A 26,404-nucleotide genomic window follows, 5' to 3' on the forward strand; every position below is an offset into this window, starting at 1 on the left:
AGCCGTATGAACAAATGAACAAAGGAATTTAAATTAGGACAAAAGGAATAGAGTAAATATTCCAGTGACAGAAGGAAAACTAAATCTTATTTATTTATTTATTTTTAGTATTTATGTGGTATTAGTCTAAAAATGTATGCTTCATTTAATATAATTTTTTTCACAGATCTGTGTGGTGAGTTGCTGGGATGTCTTTTATTTTCTTTATAAGATTGTTGGGAGTTAGAGGGATTTCATGTCTTGCCAGCATCCAGGTCCCTATGAAATAACAGAGCAATGACAGATGTTTCATGGGTACCTCTGTTAAGTCAAGAATTATGTTAAGGTCTCTAAATGTCTTAAAACAGTAGAAACATTTAATTTTTTCACTCCCACTCTACAAAAAGAATTGTTTCTTTTTTTTGTTGTTGTTGTTGTTTTTGTTTTTTTTTTGTTTTTTTGCATTTTTCTGAAGCTGGAAACAGGGAGAGACAGTCAGACAGACTCCCGCATGCGCCTGACCGGGATCCACCCGGCACGCCCACCAGGGGGCGACGCTCTGCCCACCAGGGGGCGATGCTCTGCCCATCCTGGGCGTCACCATGTTGCGACCCTCCTGGGTGTCACCATGTTGCGACCAGAGCCACTGTAGCGCCTGGGGCAGAGGCTACAGAGCCATCCCCAGCGCCCGAGCCATCTTTGCTCCAATGAAGCCTTGGCTGCGGGAGGGGAAAAGAGAGACAGAGAGGAAGGCGCGGCGGAGGGGTGGAGAAGCAAATGGGCGCTTCTCCTATGTGCCCTGGCCGGGAATCGAACCCGGGTCCTCCGCACGCTAGGCCGACGCTCTACCGCTGAGCCAACCGGCCAGGGCAAGAATTGTTTCTAATGTCAAATATTATCACTAAATAACAGCTGCCTCTTTTCCTCAGATAAATTGCAGGAAGTAAAAAGTTCATCCTATAAAATACTATGCTGGAATGTTCAGGAACCACAAAGGTATGGTGGAGCTTAAAGTATTATTGAAGTGTAATTTTAAGAGTCGGCAATTCTCATACCAATATAAAATGAACATGACAAAAAGATTTATTTAGCTTCTTAATAAAGAAATCAGAAAGATAATAAAGTTACTTCAAAGTCCATTTGAGGAGCAGAGATTTCTATAATTGAAGAATCGCATGCCGAAATGTTTGCCATTAAACACCAAAATGGTTAATGCCTTACAGGGCAATAAAAAAATTATTTTGGAGTTATCTTCTCTATAAAACAAATAATTTGCATCCTTTTTGCACAATATATGTACAATTAACATGCATGACCTCAGAGTCAGTGCCCTCATGAGCAAAGTGTTAAACCAGGGGTACCCAAACTTTTTACACAGGGGGCCAGTTCACTGTCCCTCAGACCATTGGAGGGCTGGACTATAAAAAAAACTATGAACAAATTCCTATGCACACTGCACATATCTTATGTTAAAGTAAAAGAACAAAACGGGAACAAATACAATATTTAAAATAAAGAACAAGTAAATTTAAATCAACAAACTGACCAATATTTCAATGGGAACTATGCTCCTCTCACTGACCACCAATGAAAGAGGTACCCTTCCAGAAGCGCGGCGGGGGCTGGATAAATGGCCTCAGGGGGCCGCATGTGGCCCGCGGGCCGCAGTTTGGGGACCCCTGTGTTAAACCATACTCCAATATGGCTTTGAAAGATATGACATTGTTACATATCTCTGTGAGGTCACTGATACATTGTGTTAAGCAATTAACTCTAAAGCATTAGCCAGAAAATGGCCCTCTAATAACCCACCCCAGAAAATTAACTAATATATCATTGCAACCATGTTTATTTCAGTTTGTTTCTCTCAAAAAAAAAAAATAGATGGTCCTTGTTCATTTTATACACATAGTGGCAAACCAATAAAGATTATCTTTATATTTGATACCATAATTTTGTTTTGCATAAATTAAACCTTATATTTGTAAACTTGACAATCATAGATTATAAAATATCACCCCCGGCCATAAACTCATACATATTAGTTGAGTCTTTATAACCACTCATTGATAAGTTTTGAAGAAGCACATTTAAGTTCAATTATTAGACTTCAATATGTTACTGTGGAACAGAAATGATTAAAATAAGAGAGAGATTAATACTCTCCTTCTGAATAAGAGAGGAATTAATATTCTCCTTCTGAACAATTGTTGGTTTATTCTTTTTTTAAAAAAGTCATAAAATCCCAATGCATTTTCTCATAGAACAAAGGTTTTATGAATCTTAATAATGTCAGTATAAATACACTTGTACATTGGTTATATAAATTTGAGAATGTTTACTAGAGTGACCTACAATATCATAAATGTAAATTCTAAGAGGAAAATAATAATTTATAAGCAATTGCCCATTATAATGCTTCACTAATATAACTTTGATTTCACATACCTCTGCATCAGGCTCCTTTAGTGAGCAAAAAAAGTGTTCTTTATTAATAGTGTTTTTTATTGTTTTTTGGGGGGGGGGTTGTATTTTTCTGAAGCTGGAAACGGGGAGAGACAGACATACTCCCGCATGCGCCGGACTGGGATCCACCCAGCACGCCCACAAGGGGGCGACGCTCTGCCCCTCCCGGGCATCGCTCTGCTGAGACCAGAGCCACTCCAGGGCCTGGGGCAGAGGTCAAGGAGCCATCCCCAGCGCCCGGGCCATCTTTGCTCCAGTGAAGCCTCGGCTGCGGGAGGGGAAGAGAGAGACAGAGAGGAAGGAGAGGGGGAGGGGTGGAGAAGCAGATGGGCGCCTCTCCTGTGTGCCCTGGCTGGGAATCGAACCTGGGACCTCTGCACGCCAGGCCGACGCTCTACCATTGAGCCAACCAGCCAGGGCCTATTAATAGTGTTTTTATTTACTTGTCTAATTCTAATAGTTTGCACTGTTTGAAATATCAATAAAATATATGATAAGTCTTTTATTTCTGCCAAAAACTTGCTAATTGAACAGAAATAATATAACAAATCCCTGAAGGAATAACAGAATTGGGTATTTTACAACTTTTTTCTTTTTGGTTAATCAACTCTAACAACTTTATAAATGTCTCACTCTAAAATATTGAGCAGTCAGAAGTATAATTTTTGATAGATTATATGGATATTGTGAACATATCAAGAATATTACAATACTCTTTCTTCATTTTAGATCAAACTATAACTTTTGCTACTTGAACAAAAGGAGATAAGGAAAAGAAGAGTTAGCAATTACTGTTGTCTTTCTATATTAAAAATTCTCCACCTATTATGCCTTTCTTTACATAGAAGATTTTTATTTTATACCCTATGATTGTTGGTATTTGGAACCAATTTTCACACTATAATTTTCCCTTTGTATTTTAAAAATAATTTTGTAGTGGATATATCTCTCACAAGCTGGGCATTATTTAAAAGGTTAGGAGAAAATTAGTAATAATTAGAGGGCAATGGAAAGTCTATGGTGAATGGAATTGTATGTATTTTAAAGGATTTGTAAGATCATTTGGCATAAATAATAGAGCCTTCAAATGTAGCCTACTTTCTCTGTTGCTATGGAAATGAAAAATTGCTTAAAATTTTATAGTTGTATTGTTTGTTTAAATTAAAGTTCTACCTGTATATATGAACTAAAGTGACTAAAGGAAAATAAACTACAAAGAGATTGGAAGTTACTATTTTTTTTTTTGACATAGAAAGTCAGAGAGAGGGACAGATAGGGACAAAGAGGAAAGAAGAGAGATTAGAAGCATTGATTCTTTGTTGTGGCATCTAAGTTATTCATTGATTGTTTTCTCATATGTACCTTGACCAGGGGGCTACAGCAGAGTGAGTGACTCTTTGGTCCAGCCAGCAACCTTGGGCTTCAAGACAACGACCATGTCTATGACAGAGTCATGTCTATGATCCCATGCTCAAGCCAGCACTCAAGCTGGTGAGTCCACACTCAAGCCGCCAACCTCAGGGTTTCAAACCTGGGTCCTCTGCATCCCAGTCTGATGCCACCACCTGGTCAGGCTGAAGTTACTATTGAAATTATACAGTTATGGGTATAAATGTGCTGGTTTACTTAGGTCTTGTGTTGAGAAATAAATGAGCTAATATATTTTTTATGTGACAAATTACAATGGTATATGTTAAATATTCATCAAATGTTATCATTATGTTTGTATTTTGCTATAAATGTAAATGTATAGCTCTATAATCAAGTGCAAAAACCTAGTTTTATATAATACTGGGTTTGGCAAAAGTAAGTTTATAATTTTTCATATGGAAATAATGCAATAATTAATTAATGATAATACAAGAAAGAAGAAACTGTTTAGTATACAATTGTAACCTACTTTTGCTCCACCTGTATATTCAAACTCTTTATTAATCTACTGTCTTTGCTTACTCTTAGACAGACTAAGTTACTTTCATTTCACTGAATGCACCATACTATCTCAATATCTCACCCAGGCATGTATATTTACTCCTCCTTCATTGCCTATCATCTAAACTCTGAGATTAGTCTATTTGTAGAAGTCCTCTATAACTCTGGAAATTTAAAATACACTTCCATTTCCTATTCTTTATATATTTGTATATAAAGGAGACATTTATGAAAGTTTCATATTGTGTTATTAAGTGTAATGCAGCTACTTTCTTTTTGATTGCTTTGATCATTGAGATTCTGAAGACTGAAATGATATTTCATATTCCTCAGCATTTACCTGAGTGCCTGAAAAAGTGTAGCAATTAAATCAATATTTGCTGAGTGCATGAAAATTAAACAATAACCAAATATATTTCTCTTCATGTTTTGCTTACCCTTCTTATTGTATATAGTAGAAGATTAAATTGAAATTGTAGCAAAAAATCAATATTCTTAATGAGAAACATTATTAAGGAAATTGAATCTGGAAATTGTTGAGCTATACTAAACTTAAAAGATTGATTGCCAATAAATATCAGTTGATTTATAATTCTGCATGTGGTTACAGTAAGTAAATAAAATTCCTCATAAAGTTTTAAATATAAAAATGTATTCAGATATACCATACATAGGAGTATCTCTTTATCTTCAGTTTCAGTTTCTTCAGTTTCTGTTACTCACGATCAGCAACCATTCAAAAATATTAAATGGAAAATTCAAGAAATAAACAATTCATAAGTTTTAAACTGCATGCCATCTGAGTAGTGATGCAATCTCATGCCTGTCCACTTCATCCTGCACAGCGCGTGTATTATCTCTTTGTCCAGCATATGCATGCTGTTATGCTACTGACCCTTTAATCAATTAGTAGCTGTCTCCATTATCAGATTGACTGTCACAGGATAGCAGTGATGGTGTTCAAGTAACACTTTCTTTCATAATAGCCCCAAAATTTAAGAGTGGTGATTCTGGCAATTTAGATATGCCAAAGAGAAGCTGTAAAGTGCTTCCTTTAAATGAAATGATGAGTACAATAAGATATTGTAGAAGAGACAACATTCATATATAACTTTTCTTCAGTATATTGGTATAATTGTTCTATTTTATTATTAGTTATTGTTGTAAATCTCTTACTATTCCTAGTTTTATAAATTGAACTTTATCTTAGATGTGTATGTGTAGGAAGAAAACACAGTATATGTAGAGTTTGGTATTGTCCATGGTTTGAGGCATCCACTGGGGACCATGGAACTAAGCAAATAAGGGGGGGCTATAGGAATGCATATTGGCAAATGTAAGAAATATTACTATGCCATTAGACATTTATGCATTTAAAAACTATCTCATATGTGTCAGTATAGTGTTAGCAACATAACACAAAATTGAATAAGCAAAGGTACTTAATGCTAAGAGTTTCTACAAGTACTATAGTTCCCCCCAAAAGAACTTTAAAACATCAAATTTAGTCATAAATAGAATTTGTTTATTCTTAAAGGAAACAGTGATCTTGGTATATGAAAGAGACAAAGAAAACTTTGCCCATAGACACAAAAATGTGTTCAAGAATGGTAGGAGTAACACAATTTAACATAGAGGATAGCGAGAATTTTGGAGAGGCTGTAGTAAAGAGTGAATATGTGTGACTAGTAGGAAAATTTAATAGAGAAACAGGCTTTCTAGACCAAGCCAAACATTTTAACATTTTTTTCCCTGAAAGATACAAGAAGCCATTAAGGTTTTTTGTTTGTTTGTTTTTTGTTTGTTTGTTTGTTTTTTCTTTTATTAATTTTTAGAGAGAGAGAGAAAAGGGGGAGGGAGGAGCAGGAAGCATCAACTCCCATATGTGCCTTGACTAGGCAAGCCCAGGGTTTTGAACCGGTGACCTCAGCGCTCCAGGTCGATGCCTTATCCACTGCGCCACCACAGGTCAGGCGCCATTAAGGTTTTAAAGAGGAAAGTGAAATAGCAAGATGTAAATTTATGAAGATAGGCTGGCTCTAAGAAGTGCAGGTTTATTTATTTTTTAATATATATATTTTACTAAAATTTATTGTGTTCCATTCGTTAATTAAATACATTTCAACTGTATAATTCTGTGTATAATGGAATATCTGTATACTGCATTGTGTGTTCACCATCCATAGTATCGTCTCCTTCCATCACCATTTACTAACTCCCTTTCTACTCTCATCTACCTGCCTCACCCTGCTTTCCCATGGTAATTACCATACTGTTGTCTGTGTCTATGAAGTGGTTTTCTTTCCTTAATCCCTTCACCCATTTTATCCAGCACCTTCAACCCTAACAGCTGCCAGTCTATTCGCTCTGTAACTATGTCTTTTCCTATTTTTTTTTTATTAGATTTAACTTGTAAGTGAAATCATATGGTGTTTGTCTTTCTCTGACTGGTTTGTGTCACTTAGCAGAATGTTCTTCCAATCCATCCATGCTGTCACAAAAGAGTAAGGTTTCTTTTTACTTCTTCTTCTTCTTTTTTTAAATTTTTTAAAATTTTTTATTTTTCTGAAGTTGGAAATGGGGAGGCAATCAGACAGACTCCCACATGCACCTGACCATGATCCACCTGGCATACCCACCAGGGGGCGATACTCTGCCCATCAAGGGCATTGCTCTGTTGCAACCAGAGCCATTCTAGTGCCTGAGGCAGAGGCCATAGAGCCATCCTCAGCATCCGGGCCAACTTTGCTCCAATGGAGCCTTGGCTACGGGAGGGGAAGAGAGAGAGAGGAAGGAGAGGGGAAGGGGTGGAGAAGCAGATGGGTACTTCTCCTGTGTGCCCTGGCCAGAAATCAAACCCGGGACTCCTGCACACCAGGCCAACACTCTACCACTAAGCCAACTGGCCAGGGTTTCCTTCTTATTTTTTTTTTAACAGCTGAGTAGTATCCCATTGTGCAAATGTACCACAGCTTTTTTACACTCATCTACTGATGGGCACTTGAGCGCGGATTCCAAATCTTGGATATTATAAATAATGCTACAATGAACATAAGGATATTCATATTCTTTCAAATTAGTGTTTTAGGATTCTTTGGATATATTCCCAGAAGTGGAATCACTGGATCATAAGAAAATTCTATTTTTAATTTTTTTTTTTATTCAGTGAGAGGAGGAGAGGCAGAGACAGACTCCCACATAGGCCCCAACTGGGATCTACCCAGTGAGCCTACTGGGGGCAACACTCTGCCCATCCGAGGTATTGCTCTGTTGCTTGGCAACCAAGCTACTTTAGCGCCTGAGGTAAGGCCACAGAGGCATCTTTAGTGCCCAGGGAAAACTTGCTCCAATTGAGCCATGTCTGCAGGAGGAGAAGAGAGAGAGAATAGAGAAGGGGAAAGGGGAGAAGCAGATGGGCACTTCTCCTATGTGCCCTGACCAGGAATTGAACCTGGGACATCCACACACTGGGGTGATGCTCTACCAACTGAGCCAACTGCCCAGAGCCCATTTTTAATATTTTGAGAAATCTCCATACTGCTTTCCACAGTGGCTACACCAATCTGTATTCTTGCCAACAGTGCACATAGGTTCCCTTTTCTCCATATCTTCACCTACACTTGTTTGTTTATTTATTTGGTGACAGCCATTCTGGCAGGTGTGAGGTGTTATTTCATTATGGTTTTAATTTACGTTTCTCTGATGATTAGTGATGTTGAGCATTTTTTTTATAAATCTAGTGGTCATCTGTATTTTCTTTGGAGAAGTGTTTATTTAGGTCCTTAGATATGTTTTTATTGAATATTTTTTAACATTGAGTCGTTTGAGTTATTTATTAATTTTGGGTATTAACTCATTATCAGATGTATCATTGGTAAATATATTCTCTAATTCATTGGGTTCTTTTTCATATTGTTGATCTTTTGCTTTGTTGTGCAAAAAGTTTTAATTTAATATATACCATTTGTTTATTTTTTCTTTTATTTCCCTTGCCTGATGAGATGTATCATCAAAAATATTGCTACAAGACATGTCTGAAATTTTAGTGTTTATGGTTATTTCTAGAATTTTTATGGTTTCAAGTCTTACAGTTAAGTCTTTAATCCACTTTGAATTTATTAATGGGTATAGTGTGAGTTTGGTCTAATTTCATGTTTCTGTCCAATTTCCTAATATGACTGCCTTTGCTCCATTGTATGTTCTTAACTCTGTTATCAAATTTAATTAACCATAGAGGCATGATATACCACATAAACAAAACAAATCATAAAGATCACATGATCATATCAATAGATACAGAAAAAGTATTTAATAAAATCCACATCCTCTTATAACACAAACTCTCAGCAAAGTGAGAATAGAAGGAACATGCTTCAACATAATAAAGGCCATATATGACAAACTGATGGCTAACATCATACTAAGCATTTCTCTTTATATTGGGAACAAAACAGAGTTGTCTGATTTCACCACTGTTATTTAAAATAGTACTGAAAATTCTAGCCACAGCAATCAGAAAAGAAAAAAAATAAATAAAAAGCTTTTGAATTGGAAAGAAAGTAGTAAAACTGTAATAATTTGCAGATGATATCATACTGTCTATAGAATACTCTAAAGACTCTACAAAAAAATACTAGAACTGATAAATGAATTAAGTACAGTAGCAGGATACAAAATTAATATTCAGAAATCAATTTTATAGAGTAATAATGAACTACCAAATAAAGAAAACAAAAAAATAATTCCATTAACAATTACAACAATAACAATAAAAAAAATAAGGTACCTGGAAATAAATTTAACCAAGGAGGTAAAAGATCTATTCTTGGAAAATTTTAAGATACTGAAGAAAGAAATAGAAGACAATATAAATAAGTGGAAGCATATTCCATGCTTATGGACTGAAAACATTAACATGCTTAAAGTGACTATACTACTCAAAGAAATCTATACCTTTGTGCAATTTCTATCAAAATATCAATGGCATATTTCACAGGACAAATACTCCAAAAATTTATTTATTTTATTTATTTTTATTATTAATTTTAATGAAGTGACATAGATCAATCAGGGTACATAGGTTCAGAAAAAACATCTCCAGCTTATTTTGACATTTGATTATGTTGCATACCCATCACCCAAAGTCAAATTGTCTTCTGTCACCTTCTCTCTCTTTCTCTTTTTTTTTTTTTTATGACAGAGACAGAGAGTGTCAGAGAGAGGGACAGATAGGGACAGACAGACAGACAGGAAGGGAGAGAGATGAGAAACATCAATTCTTTGTAGTGGCTCCTTAGCTGTTGATTGCTTTCTCATATGTGCCTTGATCGGGGGCTACAGCAGACCAAGTAATCCCTTGCTCGAGCCAGTGACCTTGTGCTCAAGCTGGTGAGCCTTGCTCAAACCAGATGAGCCCACACTCAAGCTGGTGACCTCAGGGACTCAAACCTGGGTCCTCCACATCTCAGTCTGATGCTCTATTCACTGCGCCACCACCTAGTCAGGCCTATCTGGTTTTCTTTGTGCCCCTCCACTCCCTCAACCCCCTCCCTCTCTCTGCCCCACCATAACCAACACACTCTTGTCCATGTCCTTGAGTCTCATTTTTATGTCCCACCTATGTATGGAATCATATAGTTCTTAGTTTTTTCTGATTTACTTACTTTACTCCATATAATGTTATCAAGGTCCATCCATGTTATTGTAAATGATCCGATGTCATTATTTCTTATAGCTGAGTAGTATTCCATAGTATATATGTACCATATTTTCTTTATCCAGTCATCTATTGAAGGGCTTTTTGATTGTTTCCATGTCTTGGCCACTGTGAACAATGCTGCAATGAACATGAGGCTGCATGTGTCCTTACGTACCAATGTTTTTGAGTCTTAGGGGTATATACCCAATAGAGGGATTGCTGGGTCATATGGTAGTTCTATTCTTAATTTTTTGAGAAACCACCATACTTCCTTTCATAATGGTTGTACTACTTTACATTCCCACCAACAGTTATGAGGGTTCCTTTTTCTCCACAGCCTCTCCAACATTTGCTATTACCTGTCTTGTTGATGATAGCTAATCTGACAGGTGTGAGTTGGTATCTCATTATAGTTTTGACTTGCATTTCTCTAATAGCTAATGAAGATGAACATCTTTTCATATATCTGTTGGCCAGTTGTATTTCTTCCTGGGAGAAGTGTCTGTTCATGTCCTCCCATTTCCTTATTGGATTGTTGGTTTGTTTGTTGTTGAGTTTTATGGGTTCTTTGTATATTTTGGATATTAAGCCCTATCTGTACTGTTGTTTGAAAATATCATCTCTCATTAAGTTATCTGTTTGTTTGTTTTGTTGTCAGTTTTTTTTGTTTGTTTGTTTTGTTTTGTTTTGTTTTTGCTGTGCAAAAGCTTCTTAGTCTGATGTAGTCCCACTCATTTACCTTTGCCTTCACATCCCTTGCCTTTGGGGTCAAATTCATAAAGTGCTCTTTATAACCAAGGTCCATGAGTTTAGTACCTACGTTTTCTTCTATGTAATTTATTGTTTTGGGTCTTATATTTAGGTCTTTGATCTATTTTGAATTAATTTTAGTACAAGGGGACAAACTGTATTCAAGTTTCATTCTTTTGCATGTGGCTTTCCAGTTTTCCCAGCACCATTTGTTAAAGAGAATTTCTTTTCTCCATTGTGTGTTGTTGGCCCCTTTATCAAAAATTATTTGACCATATATATGTGGTTTTATTTCTGGACTTTCTATTCGGTTCTATTGGTCTGAGTGTCTATTTTTCTGCCAATACCATGCTGTTTTGATTGTCATGGCCCTATAATATAGTTTAAAGTCAGGTATTGTAATGCCCCCAGCTTTGTTCTTTTTCCTTAGGATTGCTTTGGCTATCTGGGGTTTTTTATAGTTCCATATAAACCTGATGATTTTTTGTTCCATTTCTTTAAAAAATGACATTGGAATTATGATGGGAATTGCATTAAGTTTGTATATTGCTTTGGGTAATATAGTCATCTTGATTATATTTATTCTTCCTATTCAAGAACAAGGAATATTTTTTCATTTCATTGTATCTTTTTCTATTTCCCTTTACAATGCTTTGTAGTTTTCATTATATAGGTCCTTTACATTCTTTGTTATGTTTATTCCGAGGTATTTTATTTTTTGTTGCAATCATGAAGGGGATTATTACTTTTTTTTAGTTCATTTTCTAATGTTTCATTGTTGGCATATAGGAAGGCAATGGACTTTTGTATATTAATTTTGTATCCTGCAACCTTACTGTATTGGTTTATTGTTTCTAGTAGTCTTTTTGTGGAGTCTTTGGGGTTATTGATGTATAAGATGATATCATCTGCAAAAAGTGTAATCTTTACTTCTTCTTTCCCAATTTGAATGCCTTTTATTTCTTTCTCTTGTCTGATTGCTCTGGCTAGAACATCCAGCACTACATTGAATAAGAGTGGAGAGAGTGGACAACCTTGTCTTGTTCCTGATTTTAGGGGAAAAGTTCTCTGTTTTATGCCATTTAATATGATGTTAGCTGATGGTTTATCACAAATGGCATTATTATGTTGAGATATTTTCCTTCTATACCTATTTTGTTGAGTGTTTTAAACATAAAATGGTGTTGTATTTTATCGAATACTCCAAAAATCTATATGCAACCATAGAAGACCCCAAATAACCTCAGAAATCTTGAGAAAAAAAAACAAAATAGTTGGAGGTATCATTCACAATAGCTTATATCAAAATATACTACAAGGACAAAGTAACAAACACCATGGATCTAGCATAAAAACAGACACATAGTTCAATGATAGAAGAAGTGCAGGTTTAATGTGAAGATGCTGCCTGACCAGGTGGTGGTGCAGTGGATAGAGCACCAGACTAGGATGCACAGGGTCATTGGCTTGAGCCTGAAGGTCGCTGGCTTGAAGTCCAAGGTCACTGGCTTGAGCAAGGGGTTACTCAGTCTGCTGTAGCTCCCTAGTCAAGGCACATATGAGAAAGCAATCAATGAACAACTAAGGTGCTGGAACAAAGAATTGATACTTCTCATCTCTCTCCCTTCCTGTCTGTCAGCTCCTATCTATCCCTCTCTGCGTGTCTTTGTCTCTGTCACAAAAAATAAAATAAATAAAAAATGTGAAAGTACTATTTTAGTAGAGAAGGATAAAGTTTGAAGGTGAGAACTAATAACAGCTTAAACTAAAACAGCCATAGTAGAAATGAGGTGAAAGACTGGATTTAAAATCAATTTAAAAATTAAATTTACAGGCCCTGGCCGGTTGACTCAGCGGTAGAGCGTCGGCCTGGCGTGCGGGGGACCCGGGTTTGATTCCCGGCCAGGGCACATAGGAGAAGCGTCCATTTGCTTCTCCACCACCCATTCCTTCCTCTCTGTCTCTCTCTTCCCCTCCCGCAGCCAAGGCTCCATTGGAGCAAAAGATGGCCCGGGCGCTGGGGATGGCTCCTTGGCCTCTGCCCCAGGCACTAGAGTGGCTCTGGTCGCGGCAGAGCAATGCCCCAGAGGGGCAGAGCATCGCCCCCTGGTGGGCAGAGCGTCGCCCCTGGTGGGTGTGCCGGGTGGATCCCGGTCAGGCGCATGCGGGAGTCTGTCTGACTGTCTCTCCCGTTTCCAGCTTCAGAAAAATACAAAAAAAAAAAAAAATTAAATTTACAAGGTTTTGTGGAAGGTCAGATTTGAGAAAAAAGTGAAAGAGAAATCTACAGAACTCAGTGTTCTGCTATGTATATTGAAGAAGAAACACTGCCAATGTTGTAGGTTTGGGAATAAGAATATTGCTTTGAATTTTGCACATTCAAATGGGAAAAAAAAGGTACTGAGTACTCAAGTGGAAATATAACTTAGAATGTATCAGCTTAAACACAGTAATTAAATCCATGGGAAAAGAGACATAATAATAAAAAAACAGAAGAAACATGTTTCATCAACAAGAATCTGTACAGTTATTTAGCCAAGTTTTTTACTAAAATATTTATATAAAAAGAGAATGCCATAGTGAAGTCATGTTTTCATATGAATAGTCCTTATAAACTTATTTAATCAATATGATCTGTCATAAATTTGAAAACTAAACCTAAATTATCAGCTACTCAACAAACTAAAATACATTTTTTTTTTTGAGGGAGAGGCAGGGAGAGAGAAGGAGACAGGAATGTCCAGATGCTCCTGTCTGTGCCCTGACTGGGGAACCTGAACCGGCAACCTCTGCACTCCAGGATGATGCTCCAACCAACTGAGCTATCTGGTCAGGGCTTAATTTCTTTTGATTTATTGTTGCAGAGAGACAGAGAGGAACGGAAAAAGAGGAGTGAGGGGAAAGGAAGCATTAATTTGTTGTTCCACTAAGTCATGCATTCATTGGCTGCTTCCCTTGTGTGCCCTGACTAGGGATTAAACCTGTAACCTTGTCATTTCCGGACAACGCTTTTAACCAACTGAGCTAACTCACCAGGGTTGAATATTTTCTTTCATTCACTCACTTGGACATTTCATTTTACCTACTTTTATTTTCTGGAGTAAGTTCCAAAAGAATATAGCCAAAGACTTAAAAATATTTTTTAAATTATTGATTTTAAGATTTATTTGAGAAGTGAATTCTAATATGCAGTGCTCTGTTTATGCAGAAAAAAACTAATTTAGGAATAATATTCATTTTAAAGCAGTACATTGGCAATATTTATGATCACATGCAATTTCACCAATTTAACAATTAGTATTGAAACTGTATAACATATTTATGTAAAAAAATGAATGTTTGTTGCATATTTTATATTTGTAAAAAAAAAATTCAACTTTCTCTGCCATGAGATTGCTTCCTGTTTTATTTGGCTTTGGAGAATTTGAATCATAAATATTCTCTGATTTGACTTGGATTTTAAAAGGCACAATGGCCTCAGGCTTATATTAAAAATGAATTAGTGATAAAAATTACATGACAAATGATGTATTATTTTACAAATGTTCACATTTTTAGTTGAGGAGGAAAAGCAATGGATTTTTTTAGAGAAGAAAAATCAATAACTTTCATTTTAAACAACTAGTTTTAATGATGTACTCATATGTTTTATATTAAAAGGCAATATTATAGGTTTCTAAAAAGTTAAAATGAATTTGTTAATTAGATTGTTTTTATTGGTAATTTGTGTCCTGCTATTAATGAATAGCTTAAAGGGTAAAAATGGTCCTTTCCTTTACATGATTTCTTTAATATTTAAGGGAAAGTGTTGAATTTTCATACTGCTATCAATGTGAAAATTGAGTAAGAAAGTCAGAATTTCCTACTACTAAAATCAATCCTTTCAGTCTTTGAGAATCTACTATGACCTAGAGACTTCAATATTTGAAGCATAGCACATATCATAAAACAATTTTTTATAAGAATAAGATAGAATATTCTTTATTAGGTATTAAATGGCTTTAAAAAGCCAGACATATAAGGGAAATTTTATTATGCTTTAGCTGTTATCTCCCTGAGCTTGTTTTCCCAGATTTGTACCCAAGAACCTACCACTTTAAAAAAAAACCTGGTAAACTGCCACACCTATAATGGGATTTGGATTTGAATTAAAATAATTATTTCAATTGTTTTATTGTTAGTGAATGTATGGGTTTTTTTTTAATCAACAGAATGCTTTGTTTTAAGTAGAGTTCAACTGCACATTGTGAGAATTACTTCAAAAAATTGCAGGGATAGAACTGTTTTAAGAATGATCAGAACACTCATCAGACTAGATGCAAAAAAGAAAACTATAATAGTTAAGTAAAGGCTTATAAAAAGCAAGATAAAACAATCAAAGAAATAAATTGAAGGCTGGCATGATTGCTGGGGAAGCCAAAATGGTATGCAGAGCTGCTTAGATTTGAATTCAGATAGATAATCATATTTTATCAATGCAGAAAAACAACAAAAAATGTATAAAGTTGAAGACTCTATATCTTGTTGGATGGCCTTTGATAGAGAATTGGAGATTGCTCTCCTGTGCCTCCTTTGTAACAGATGGCTGAGCAGTGTGCCTACCTGAACGATTGTATTTACCAGCCTCTCCAAGCACAGTTATTGCCGTTATTGCTCAGCAGTGACCCATAAACAGGTGTGGGACTTCGAGGAATAAGTACCATTTATCTTTCACCTGCTTCAATCTGCCATGCCCTGGATTACAGATTGATGGAATATAGATTGGTGGCTGGAGATCCAATAGCCCTCTTGAACCCTGAGATGACCTTGAAGATGAAAGCCATGCTCTTGGAATGCCAAAAAGAAGAGTTTGAGTTCCAGCTGCTTTGTGGAGCAATCAAGCCAGCTGTGGACAGTATGTTTTATGGAAAAAATTAACTCCTGTGGATTTAGTTTACTGGGTTTTTTTTTCAGCCTTTTCTACTCTTGTGCTGACCATGACTGCTAACACAGGTTAGACAGATGTAGAAAACATCACAGAACAAATATTGTAGTAAGAATAAAAAAAAAATATGAAACTGCAAAGGAATGGATTAAACTCATGTGAATGGGTCAAACTTTTCACCTCAGTGATATAAAGCATAGTGTCATTTGCAGGAAAGTGGCTTCATGTTATATTTGAACTTATTTGAGTTTAATGAAAATAGAGTGCCAGACTTAGCAAATAAAATATGACACCTAATTAAAGTTGAATTTCAGATAGACAAGAATAATTTCTGTATAAGTATATGCCATGCAACATTTGCTATATACTACTTATAGTTAAAAAGTTATTTATTGCATACCTGAAAATAAAAAATTACCTGTGTTCTATATTTTATATAGCAAGTTTATCTGTAAAATTGTTGAAAGTTATAATGATATATTTTACATCAGGTTATTTTCAAGGAAATGGTATTTTCAAGGGGTTTTACATTTGTTATTATAAATGATCAGCAAAGCCATATTGAATCAAGCTACTGATACTGATAAAAGAAATAACATATTTTATTGAACATTTGGAATGTGCCATTGGATTTCATGGTAATCCCTCCCTTTACAGATGAAGAAACAAAAATAATTTGGTTCAATCAATTCATTGTGTTACATATCTAATAAATTATACAACTGGAATTAAAGTCTAGGTTAGTATGACATCATTTGACTTCACTGTTGAATAAAGACCAGATTACAATATAACAATAAATGGTGAAAAACTACAGGTATTATAAATAAGATACAAATTATAATGGCTAAGATTTTTAGACTCAGGAAAAAAAAAGTAATCTCTAATATCCAAAGCCTTGCTGAAAATTTTCTTGGTAAAGTGAGCATGTCTGAAATAGTGCTGTATTTTAATTCCTCTCATTCTTTCACTCTTGCCTGCCAATCTTGTCAGCCAAATCTATTTTCTAAGGATGTTTCTTTCAAATCTTTATCTTTGTCTCTACATCTGCTTTGCCTTCCTTAATTCAGCTTTCCTAAATCCAGCTTCCTGGAGTTGGCAACCAGGAGCAGCTGGAAAGTAGTAAGATCAATGGGAGAGCCATGTTTATGCCTCATAGCTCTTCATCTGCATCCTTGGTCATAGCTGATCAGACCAGGATCAGGACTCAGGTTCAGCCACAGTAACACCAGAATAGCAGTTTGCTGACTTCTACTCCAAATAGGCTGATCAAAATAAATCAACTCTCTTTTTTCAGGAATTTGGGCAGAAAGAGGATTGAAGACAACCCTACAAAGGAAATTAGATAAGTGAATTTGCATATCTTTACAGCAGGGATTAATATCAGATTGCTAATGGGGAGATCAATTTCATGATTACGAAAGATAGATTGAACAGAAAAAAGTCTTCCAGTTTTAGTGGTTATAATTGGATAAAATTTGGTCTGATGTTTTCTGTGAATTTCCAAACTTCCTTATTGCTAGATGTATCCTAACATTGGATTTCTTTTGTTTTAGACAGATTGAGTATATCTTTGCTCCTTGAAACACATATTAGAAGAAAGAAAAAAGAAGAAGAGGGAAGAAGAAAAGGAGGAAAGAAGAAGAGAGGGAAGAGAAGAGAAAACAAAAATCCTAGTTTACTTGAACATTTACAGTAACCTTCATAAAGTGTAACCAGTTTAAAAAGGCTTATCTCATTAGTTCTCACACACAAAAAATGAGATTATTCTATTCTTAGCTTCAATTATGATTAGAAGGTTGGGGGCATAAGAAAGTTAAATAATCTGCTTGGGGGCACACCATTCCCAAGAGACTGTATATTAATTGAAATCCAGACGGTCTGTAACCCCAGACCTTTCTGCAAACCACTGTGTCATATTCTCTGTAATAATTCAGTGATGTCCTTTTATTCCTTTGGTACAAAACAGAAGACAGGTGAAAGGAAAGGCTTCAAACATCAACTGGATATCAATCAGTCCCACACATGATAGAAAAAAATTAAATCTATTTGTCATATATAAGGACCAAAATTATTTGGAATATATGTTCCAAAAGGCAACAGAAAACTATAGAAATCTCACTTCCATGCAGAAGTTAAGTTTAGGATGTAGTTAGTGTCCATCAGGTTCTGTAACATCCCAGCTATACCACTTATTAGCTCAACAACCTTGGGCTCAACTCTCTTCATATAAATCCCTACAGTGTAAGTGAAGGATAGCATTCCCTGCTTCATGGAATTGTTTTTAGGGCTAATGAGATAATAAGGTAGTGAGATAATAATGAGTAGTAATCTGAATCTATTCTATTAAATAAAATTGTTTGCAATTCACAAAAGGGCTATCCTTCCACATGTAAGAATGGGAATAAGTGGATATAAAAGATGAGAAGTGGTTATGCTATTTTTATTTAAATTTATATTATTTTTCTTTTGGAATTAGAAGGTATTTATGCATTACCTACATAAATATATACCAAACGCTATCTTATGTATGTTAAAGAATCAGAATGATCAGAATGACTATTGCAAGCTGTCACTGATGCCCTTTGATAAGAAAGGCACTTCCAATTTTAACTTCACATAATTTAATGGGAATTCATCCCACATTTTGTGAAAATAGATAAAATAATAAAAGGGTATAAAAACTGATTCAGATCTGAACTTTTTAAAAATCTCCGTAGTTTATAAACAAAGTGAAAATGTCATTTACCACAGTAAAATCACCTTGATCTTTCAACTGAAAGATCTGAAATCCACATCTAACAACAACAAATACATCTTAAGGAGAGAGATTTATAGATTTTTTTTAACATAGATAGTTCCAGGAAAATAATGAGACCATTCTTAGTGCCAAGCAATAGAATGCATTCTTGCTTGTTTAAGCAGAAAAGGAATTTAATGAAGATATTAGGAAACTCATAGACTATCCAGGAAAAGCGTGTCGGCCTCAGGGAAGGAGAAGCCAGGAACGGCAAACAGGCAGCACAGTGAGGCCCACAAAGCTGAACGCCGACCACTCTAGAGCGGTTATGACTGATGTTATTTATATGGTGAAGGCCTCATTTAAGCAGGAATAACTACAAACCAAAACACAATAAGTAATATTTTCTAACTGCTTTAGTTCACATTTTAACAATATTGATAAAGATATTTAATACAGTAGTTCTCAAAGTGTGCACCAGGACACACTGGTGCACTCTAGAAGATTTCTGGGTATGCCCTATGGTATTCCAGAGAAATATGTGCCTGTTGGGAACCAAAAAACCAACAGGGTTTTTGGAGTTTAGATTTTTGGAGGACAGAGGCGTGGGGAATTGGCTGTAAACTGACAGTCTGCCCAACTCCCCACCTCACTTGCCTCATTAGGTTGCAAAAGGCTGTTAAGCTGTGGTGCTGCATTGTTTATACTACCCCCCATGTTCCCCGGAAAGACTGGAGGCAAGTTTCTTCTAGCCTTTGCTTGGTGTAAAGTTAAGATGATATGTATGGTGGGGGTTTTCTGCACTCAACACAATTAAGAGTAAAAAGAGAAAATTCTTCAATATATTGACAAGGAAATGAGAGTTTGCCTTTCAAATATATGCCCAAACATTGAAGAAATTTCTAGGACACATCAGGCTCATGTCTTTCATAAACATTTGCACTGGGACCTACCGAATTTACTAAATCTTACTAAGACTGTATCTATCTATCTATCTATCTATCTATATATATATATATATAAAAAATTTTATTTTTTTATTTTTTAACCCCTCTTTATTATGAATTCTAAAAAGCATAACTCAAAAAGTATAACATAAAAGTGTTTTTTAATGTCAGAATAATTTTAATTTTGTTGTATTTATTTGTTTAATTACCATAAAACCACGCTTGGACTTTATATTTTTTCTTTAATATTTGACTTAATATTATAACATATTTCTCAGAAATTTGTATATAGTGTGCTTACAATTATTTTTAGGATTTTAAATGCGCCCTGACTTCAAAAATTTTGAGAACCACTGATTTAATGTATTTCAATGCATTAAATCTATGTAAGGTAATTTAACAGTTGATGTCATAGTACTTAACAGAAAACACGAGGGTTATATTGGAAAATGGAATAAATGTACCTTTTTAAAATATATCTTTGGATATGCTCTGCAGTTTTATTTGAAAGGCTGGTAGTTATGTGTACACTATAGACTATGAATGTTGAGTCAGTTTAATTAAATATGGTTTGAAATAAAATTGAAGCTTTTTAAGTATTGGAAGTGTTTCTAAAATTTTCATAATTTACTGTATGGAATGAATCCAAAATAACTCTACCCAATAAAAAATCAGTTTATTAATTTGAGAATTTTTTTAATATTTACATATATTTTAAAGTTGCATATTATCATTTTTCTAGAAATCTGAAGTTTCTAGAACTGAATCAAGAATTAGGAAGTAAGCAAATTAATTTACAAGATCCCTGTTCAAGAATAGGCCTACTTTTAAGCTTTTTAAAATTTTTATTTATTGATTTTAGAGAGAGAGAGAGGAGAAAGGAGGAAAGAGAGCTCGTCAATTGTTGTACCACCACTTACTTACTCATTGATTGCTTGACTTTTGTATGTGTCCTGATGGAGGATCAAACTCACCTCTTTAGCATATAACCTTGGTTTAGCAGGATGGTTCTCTAGTCATCTGAGCTAATGGCCTAGGGCCAAAGACTACTTTTGAAAGTTGGTCACAGAATATCACACATAGCATAATCATCCTTACTTTTGAAAAAATTTAAATACAGTGGTACCTTGAGATATGAGTTTAATTCATTCTGTAATTGAGCTCATAAGTCAGTCAACTCGTATATCAAACATATTTCTCCCATTTAAGATAACTGAAATAGATTTAATCCGTTCCAGCCCTGTGAAACATCCCCAAACCATCCTAAATTATGAAAAAAGACATGTTTTTAATTAACAAACACACATGTATACTTTACCAATGCATAACAAATTCTATGAAATAAAAGAAAAAGTGTTATTAAGTACTGTATTCTTGCCTTAGAGACAGATGAGTGTGGCTAACGGAGGTGAATGGTGGAGGAGGAGGGAGGGAGGAAGGGATGCAGGCACTGTAGACACGTAAACTAAAACTTTACTTTCTTAACACTAAATGTAAACTAAAACCACATTGTCTTTACTGTAAACAAAACTAAAACTGCACTTTATTTACTTAAAATGAAACCACAAAAACTTAATTTTAAAAAAATGCACTTTCTTCACTTTAAACTTAACCTAAGCTTAACATTACATATAATATTTTTCATTTAATCATCACCTGTTTTTGCCTTTTTGGCTGCACTTTCAGCACTTTCACTTGTAGGACTTTTGAATAAAAATCTATCCAAAGAGGTTTGCTTTTGCCTGCCTTTTAAAATGTTATGGAAATGTGACAAACAAGTGTCATTAAAAAGTGCTGAATCACGACCAGTTAAAACTTTTTCTGGGTGTTTCTTTTCACTGAAACTTGAAAGATTTTCCCACATTGCCAGCATGTCTTTAATTTCACTTGTAGGAATCACTTCCTTTGACTCTACCTCCTCCTCACTACTAATCTCTTGCAGAAGCTCCATATGTTGCATCATCTGTAGCTTCTTCAACTCCTCGGTTGAGAGTTCCTCCTCATGTTCCTCGATGAGCTCGTTTACATCACCCTCATCTACCTCCTGACCCACTGACTTTCCGAGGGACACAATCTCCTCCAACGCTTCTACCTCAGTCTCAGTCTCTGGTTCGAATTCTTCGAAGTCCCTGTCTGCAACCACATCAGGCCATAACTTTTTTCATACTGAGTTTAAGGCTCTCTTGTAACCTCTTGCCATGCTAAGTCAATATGCGTAAACATATTATGATGTTATAGTGATCTTTCCAAAACTCTCAAAGGGTTAAATTTGTATTCTCAGTCACCTCAAAGCAGCAGCGGAACAAGTGCTTTGTGTAAAGCTTTTTAAGTTGGAAATGACCTGCTGATCCATAGGTTGCAAGACTGAAGTCATGTTAGGTGAGAGGTAGAGGTCTTTCACGAATTTGAACTTATCGAGAATGTCATCTTCAAGACCAGGTGGGTGGGCTAGAGCATTTTCAAGGATTAGTAATGCTTTCATCGGGAGTGTATTTTCTTCAAGATATTTCTTCACTGCAGGACCAAACACAAGATTTACCCATTCAATAAAAAACTGCCACATAACCCATGCCCTAGCATTGATGCACCACATAACCTGCAGTTTTTCTTTAAGAATCTTGTGAGTCTTAAAGGCTTGAGGATTTTTGGAATGATACACTAGCAGTAGCTTTACATTATAGTCACCGCTAGCATTTGCACATAATGCATGGGTCAGATGGTCTTTCATGGGTTTATAGCCTGGCAGCTTCTTCTCCTCTGCAGTAATGAAAGTTCTCCGGGGCATTTTTTTCCAAAGCAATCCTGCTTCATCACAGTTGAACACGTGTTGGGGGATGTAGCCTTCCTTTGCAATAAGGACAGCAAAATGTGCAATGTACTCCTCAGCTGCCTTAACGTTAGCACTTGCAGCTTCACCATGCCTCACCACAGAGTGGATGCCAGATCTCTTCTTGAAATTTTCAAACCAGCTGTGACTTGTCTTAAATGTATCTTCTTCTGCCTCTTTTGAGGTTGATGGTTCTTTCTTCTTCAAGTCGCTGTAAATAATACATGCCTTTTCTCATATTACAGTCTTTGTCACTGTATCTCCTGACAGGTCTTTCTTTTCCCCCCACATTAGCAGAAGTTTCTCCATTTCTTCATGGATATTTGTCCTTAATTGGGACAAATTATAGTTCCTTTCACTGGATTTGCACTTTTGATGGCATCCTTTTGTTTAAGGATGGTACAAATTGTAGATGTACTGCGGTCCTTGCCAGTTCAATCACTCGTACACCACTCTCATGTTTTTCTATTATTTCTTGCTTTACTTCTGTTGACATCATTCTCTTTTTTTTCTCACCACTGTCCTTTACACTCACTTTCTTTGGCCCCATGAGAGCACACAAAAATGTTAGTAAAAAATGCAAAAATGATGCAAGAACAAGTACAGTGCACAAGATTTGACTTGACTCTGTGGGCAATGCGTGACAAAGAACGAGATTTGCTGGTATTGCTGCCAATACTGGACCTGTGCACCAATGCACCAACTAGCAGCAGCTTCCCGAATCACAAATCGTATCTCAGAATTTCACTCAGATATCGAACAAAAATATGGACTGAGCTGCAGCTCGTATCTTAAAAATTTGTATGTTGTCTGCTCGTATCTTAAGGTTCCACTGTAAGTGTATTTTGAGATTTTTCAAACTACAACATCTTAAAATACATGGACTTCTTGAAAATAGTAGTTTAAAAGTTGATAATAAGAGTAGAGATATAAAATAAAAGGTAAAATGTAGACATAAAAAGGCATAAAGCAAATCCCAGTTGATTTTGCTAGCCAAATCTCTCGAAGAATGTTGAAGACTTCTGAGACTACAACTTTCTATATACTACAATGTTCTCGATAGCTTGAATTAATCACTTTTCTCCATATACTCTCTGAGGAAAGTTCCAAGGTAAGCAAATTTAGAAAAATTTTATAAAAATAAAATTGCAGAAACTTTCTGTTTTTTCAATCACTCAAGGACACTACTTGAGAAAATTAACTAGTAAGAGGCAACAAATAAAATTAAATCTCTTGATCTATGTTAGAAGCTCTTTATCAAGTAGCAAAGAATAAGTGACTGTTTATAAAAAAAATAAGTAAATCTTATATGCAAAGAGATCAGAAAACTCCAAAATCATTAGGGTAAAGGATTGACCCTCTTCCTTTCCATAGAGACACTGTATAATATAAAGTTTTTATTTCTTTTCAATGTCTAGGATGATGTTCACTTTTTGATGCTCAATTTCAGGGAATAGCATGGAAGAAACAGATAAATATCATGAAGTTTGTTCTTCACCTTTGGAGCTGTATCTTAATTCAGATTCTGAATTTCTAGAAATGAGCCAGAGTGAAGAAGAAACACATCCTTTTCTTCTAGAAAAGTAATTCTTTTATTTGTTTGAGTAATATTTACTGTTTCTGACATATTATACAGTATTTGAAGCAAATTAGAGAAACTTTAAAAGTCAGACCGTTGTGGTTTAAGTTGATATGATTTCATATCCATTACGGTGCTTCATACCTGTTTATACCACATCTATGCAAGAATTTATATAATTTAAATTATTTCAGAAGATCTATTCTGTAGTACACTTCCCAATCAGTAGAATTGATAGAGCTATGTTTCAATAATGCTCTTCTACTCTACATCTAACATGCATCAAGCGCTTAAGACTTCACAAAGTCTATGTCACATGAAATATACAAATTACATAACAACGTCTATTATGCACTCACATTGATGTCTTCCAAATCTAAGCTATTCAGAATGATATTGTTCCTCTTCCAGATGATGGGAGGTCGCAGCGCTCCCTGAATGGCACAGCTCAGAACAGCACTTTGCCCAACAGTTGCAGTTGTAATACTTAATTTCTGATCTTCAGGCAAACTCAACTGGATAACCTCTGTAAAGATAAAGTGTCAGTGTCAGTAAATGTTGATGAGCACACAGTTTTGTAGAAAGTTTTAAAATATTAGCAATTAAGGCTTATAATTTAAATAAAATGGAAAAAAATAACTTGTGATGACATGAAAAAAAAGTAAAGTGTTTCCAATAAAAGGTCAGAATGACATTTCAATTTAATTGATTGACAGGCATCCTCATGAGGCAAAGAACTATTAAACATGAAATGAATATCAGAAGTAGAGTTATAATAAGTCTGGCAGTTGCACCCAGAAGAGAAATAAATTATTTAACTGCCAAATCGACATGTAGTGTGTCATTGGCATTGAAATAAAAATGATGTTGTTTATTCACTGATAGATTTATATTGTAGGTGAGGTGAGATCATTTCTGGCTGGCTTTAGAGAACACTAGCATAGCTGAATAGATAAAAATGCATCATTATGCTGGGAAACATAAACTGACTCTAAAGGAATAAGATTTATTTGTAAAGTGAAAGAAGAAAAACAATTTCACCAACCAAACAGCAATTAAGTGAAATTCTGTCAGCTGCCTTGATCAGATAGCGTTGGTACACCCGCTTCCTGATCTTTAAATTTTAAAGTACCGTATTTTTAAGCTAACCATTGAGCACATTTCTTCTAATAATTATGCTGAACCAAAAAACATAATTTTTAATCAGATCTGCTTTCTTTTTCAGTCTTCAGACAATCCTTACCAACTATGGGAATTAAGAACTCTGTCTTCCATTATCTGGAGAGATAACTCAGATAATCTTACCAGGTGTTTTCAGCCAGGTGAAAAGTACCCTTTAGCTGACATTCACAGATACTTTAACTTCCAAACCATGACTGAGTCTTGCATTTTGAATTTGCTTAATCTTAGCCAGGTTATAAATATCAAAAATCACTATTCTATCTTAAATTTCTATAGTGGTTGGGTACACAATAATTATCCTTTGTTCTTTTGTTGTAGTTGATTATATTTTTCATGGGGCAGGTGTTGTGTGGAGAAAGAAGTGGCTTATAATTGGTACTAATTATGATCAGGTGCAATGATTGCTGCTCCATATTCCCCTCCATTCCCTTTCATGATTCTACCTTCTTTTCCAATTTCTGACTTCTTTCTTCCACTTGAAGAGGAAGTGAAACACTAGCCAAATAAATTTTATAAAATATTTACAAAATACTCAACAAACAGTGCTTTATTATTTGTTATTGTTACAAATAATGATGTTAAAAATGGCACACATCTTTGTAAGAGAAGCGCAGGGTAATCTCCCACATACATATGTTAAATTAATGTTGTGATTTCTCTGTCATGGGTCACTAGTAACCACACCATGATCTGATGAAAGTAAATAGAAATAGACTGACTCTTATAGTTATTCATATGAAATCTAGTCTCTAAATTTAAAAGCCAAGCTTATCATGTTTTGTGTTGTCAAAAGAAGGGAATAAGCATGCTTTGAAAATAGTAAAACCCTATAAAAAACCTTCCACCCAAATTAAGTTTTTTGGTTATCATATCACTGAAAAAAATGAAATGGGTAAATAGCATCTTGCTCAGTCATTTGAATTGACAGTTAAATGTATCCTAATGACATTTATCCATATTCACATTTTCTTTCAGTGTTTCCTGAATAATAAGAACATAAATATTTTCAATCTGTTTTTTAAAATACTAATTTTGTCATATATATATATATATATATACATAATATCACTAAAATAAAATATAGTTGACCAGTTAATAATACAGCTAGTGCTCGACTTATGACTACGGTTGGTTCCAACAGACCAGTTGTAATACGATTTGGTTATACGTTGAGTAGGCTATATGTACAGTACTGTGAAATGATGTTATAAAAATCTTTGTCATATTTTATCATAATTTTCTTTCATTATTGTTATATATCATAATTTTCTTTGTTCATTTAATGCCATTTGTATCATCTCTACACTATTTTGTTTCTTATTTTTACATTCATCAGGTTTAAGTAAAACACTGCATTACCAGAATAACTGGTTTAATATT

At 35.1% G+C, this 26,404-nt stretch overlaps 1 protein-coding gene across 3 annotated transcripts in view; it reads right to left on the reverse strand.

Annotated features, from left to right (window-relative positions):
• Positions 1-26,404, reverse strand: part of FSTL5 (follistatin like 5) — a 699,550-nt gene that overhangs the window by 202,728 nt on the left and 470,418 nt on the right. For all 3 annotated transcript variants that reach the window (XM_066280005.1, XM_066280011.1, XM_066280003.1), the window contains one exon: positions 24,202-24,368. In XM_066280005.1, coding sequence (XP_066136102.1) covers positions 24,202-24,368 — 167 coding nt within the window. The remainder of the gene's footprint in view (positions 1-24,201; positions 24,369-26,404) is intronic.

This window comes from Saccopteryx bilineata, chromosome 1 (genome assembly GCF_036850765.1).
Source record: "Saccopteryx bilineata isolate mSacBil1 chromosome 1, mSacBil1_pri_phased_curated, whole genome shotgun sequence".
In the NCBI taxonomy this organism is placed as follows: Eukaryota; Metazoa; Chordata; class Mammalia; order Chiroptera; family Emballonuridae; genus Saccopteryx; species Saccopteryx bilineata.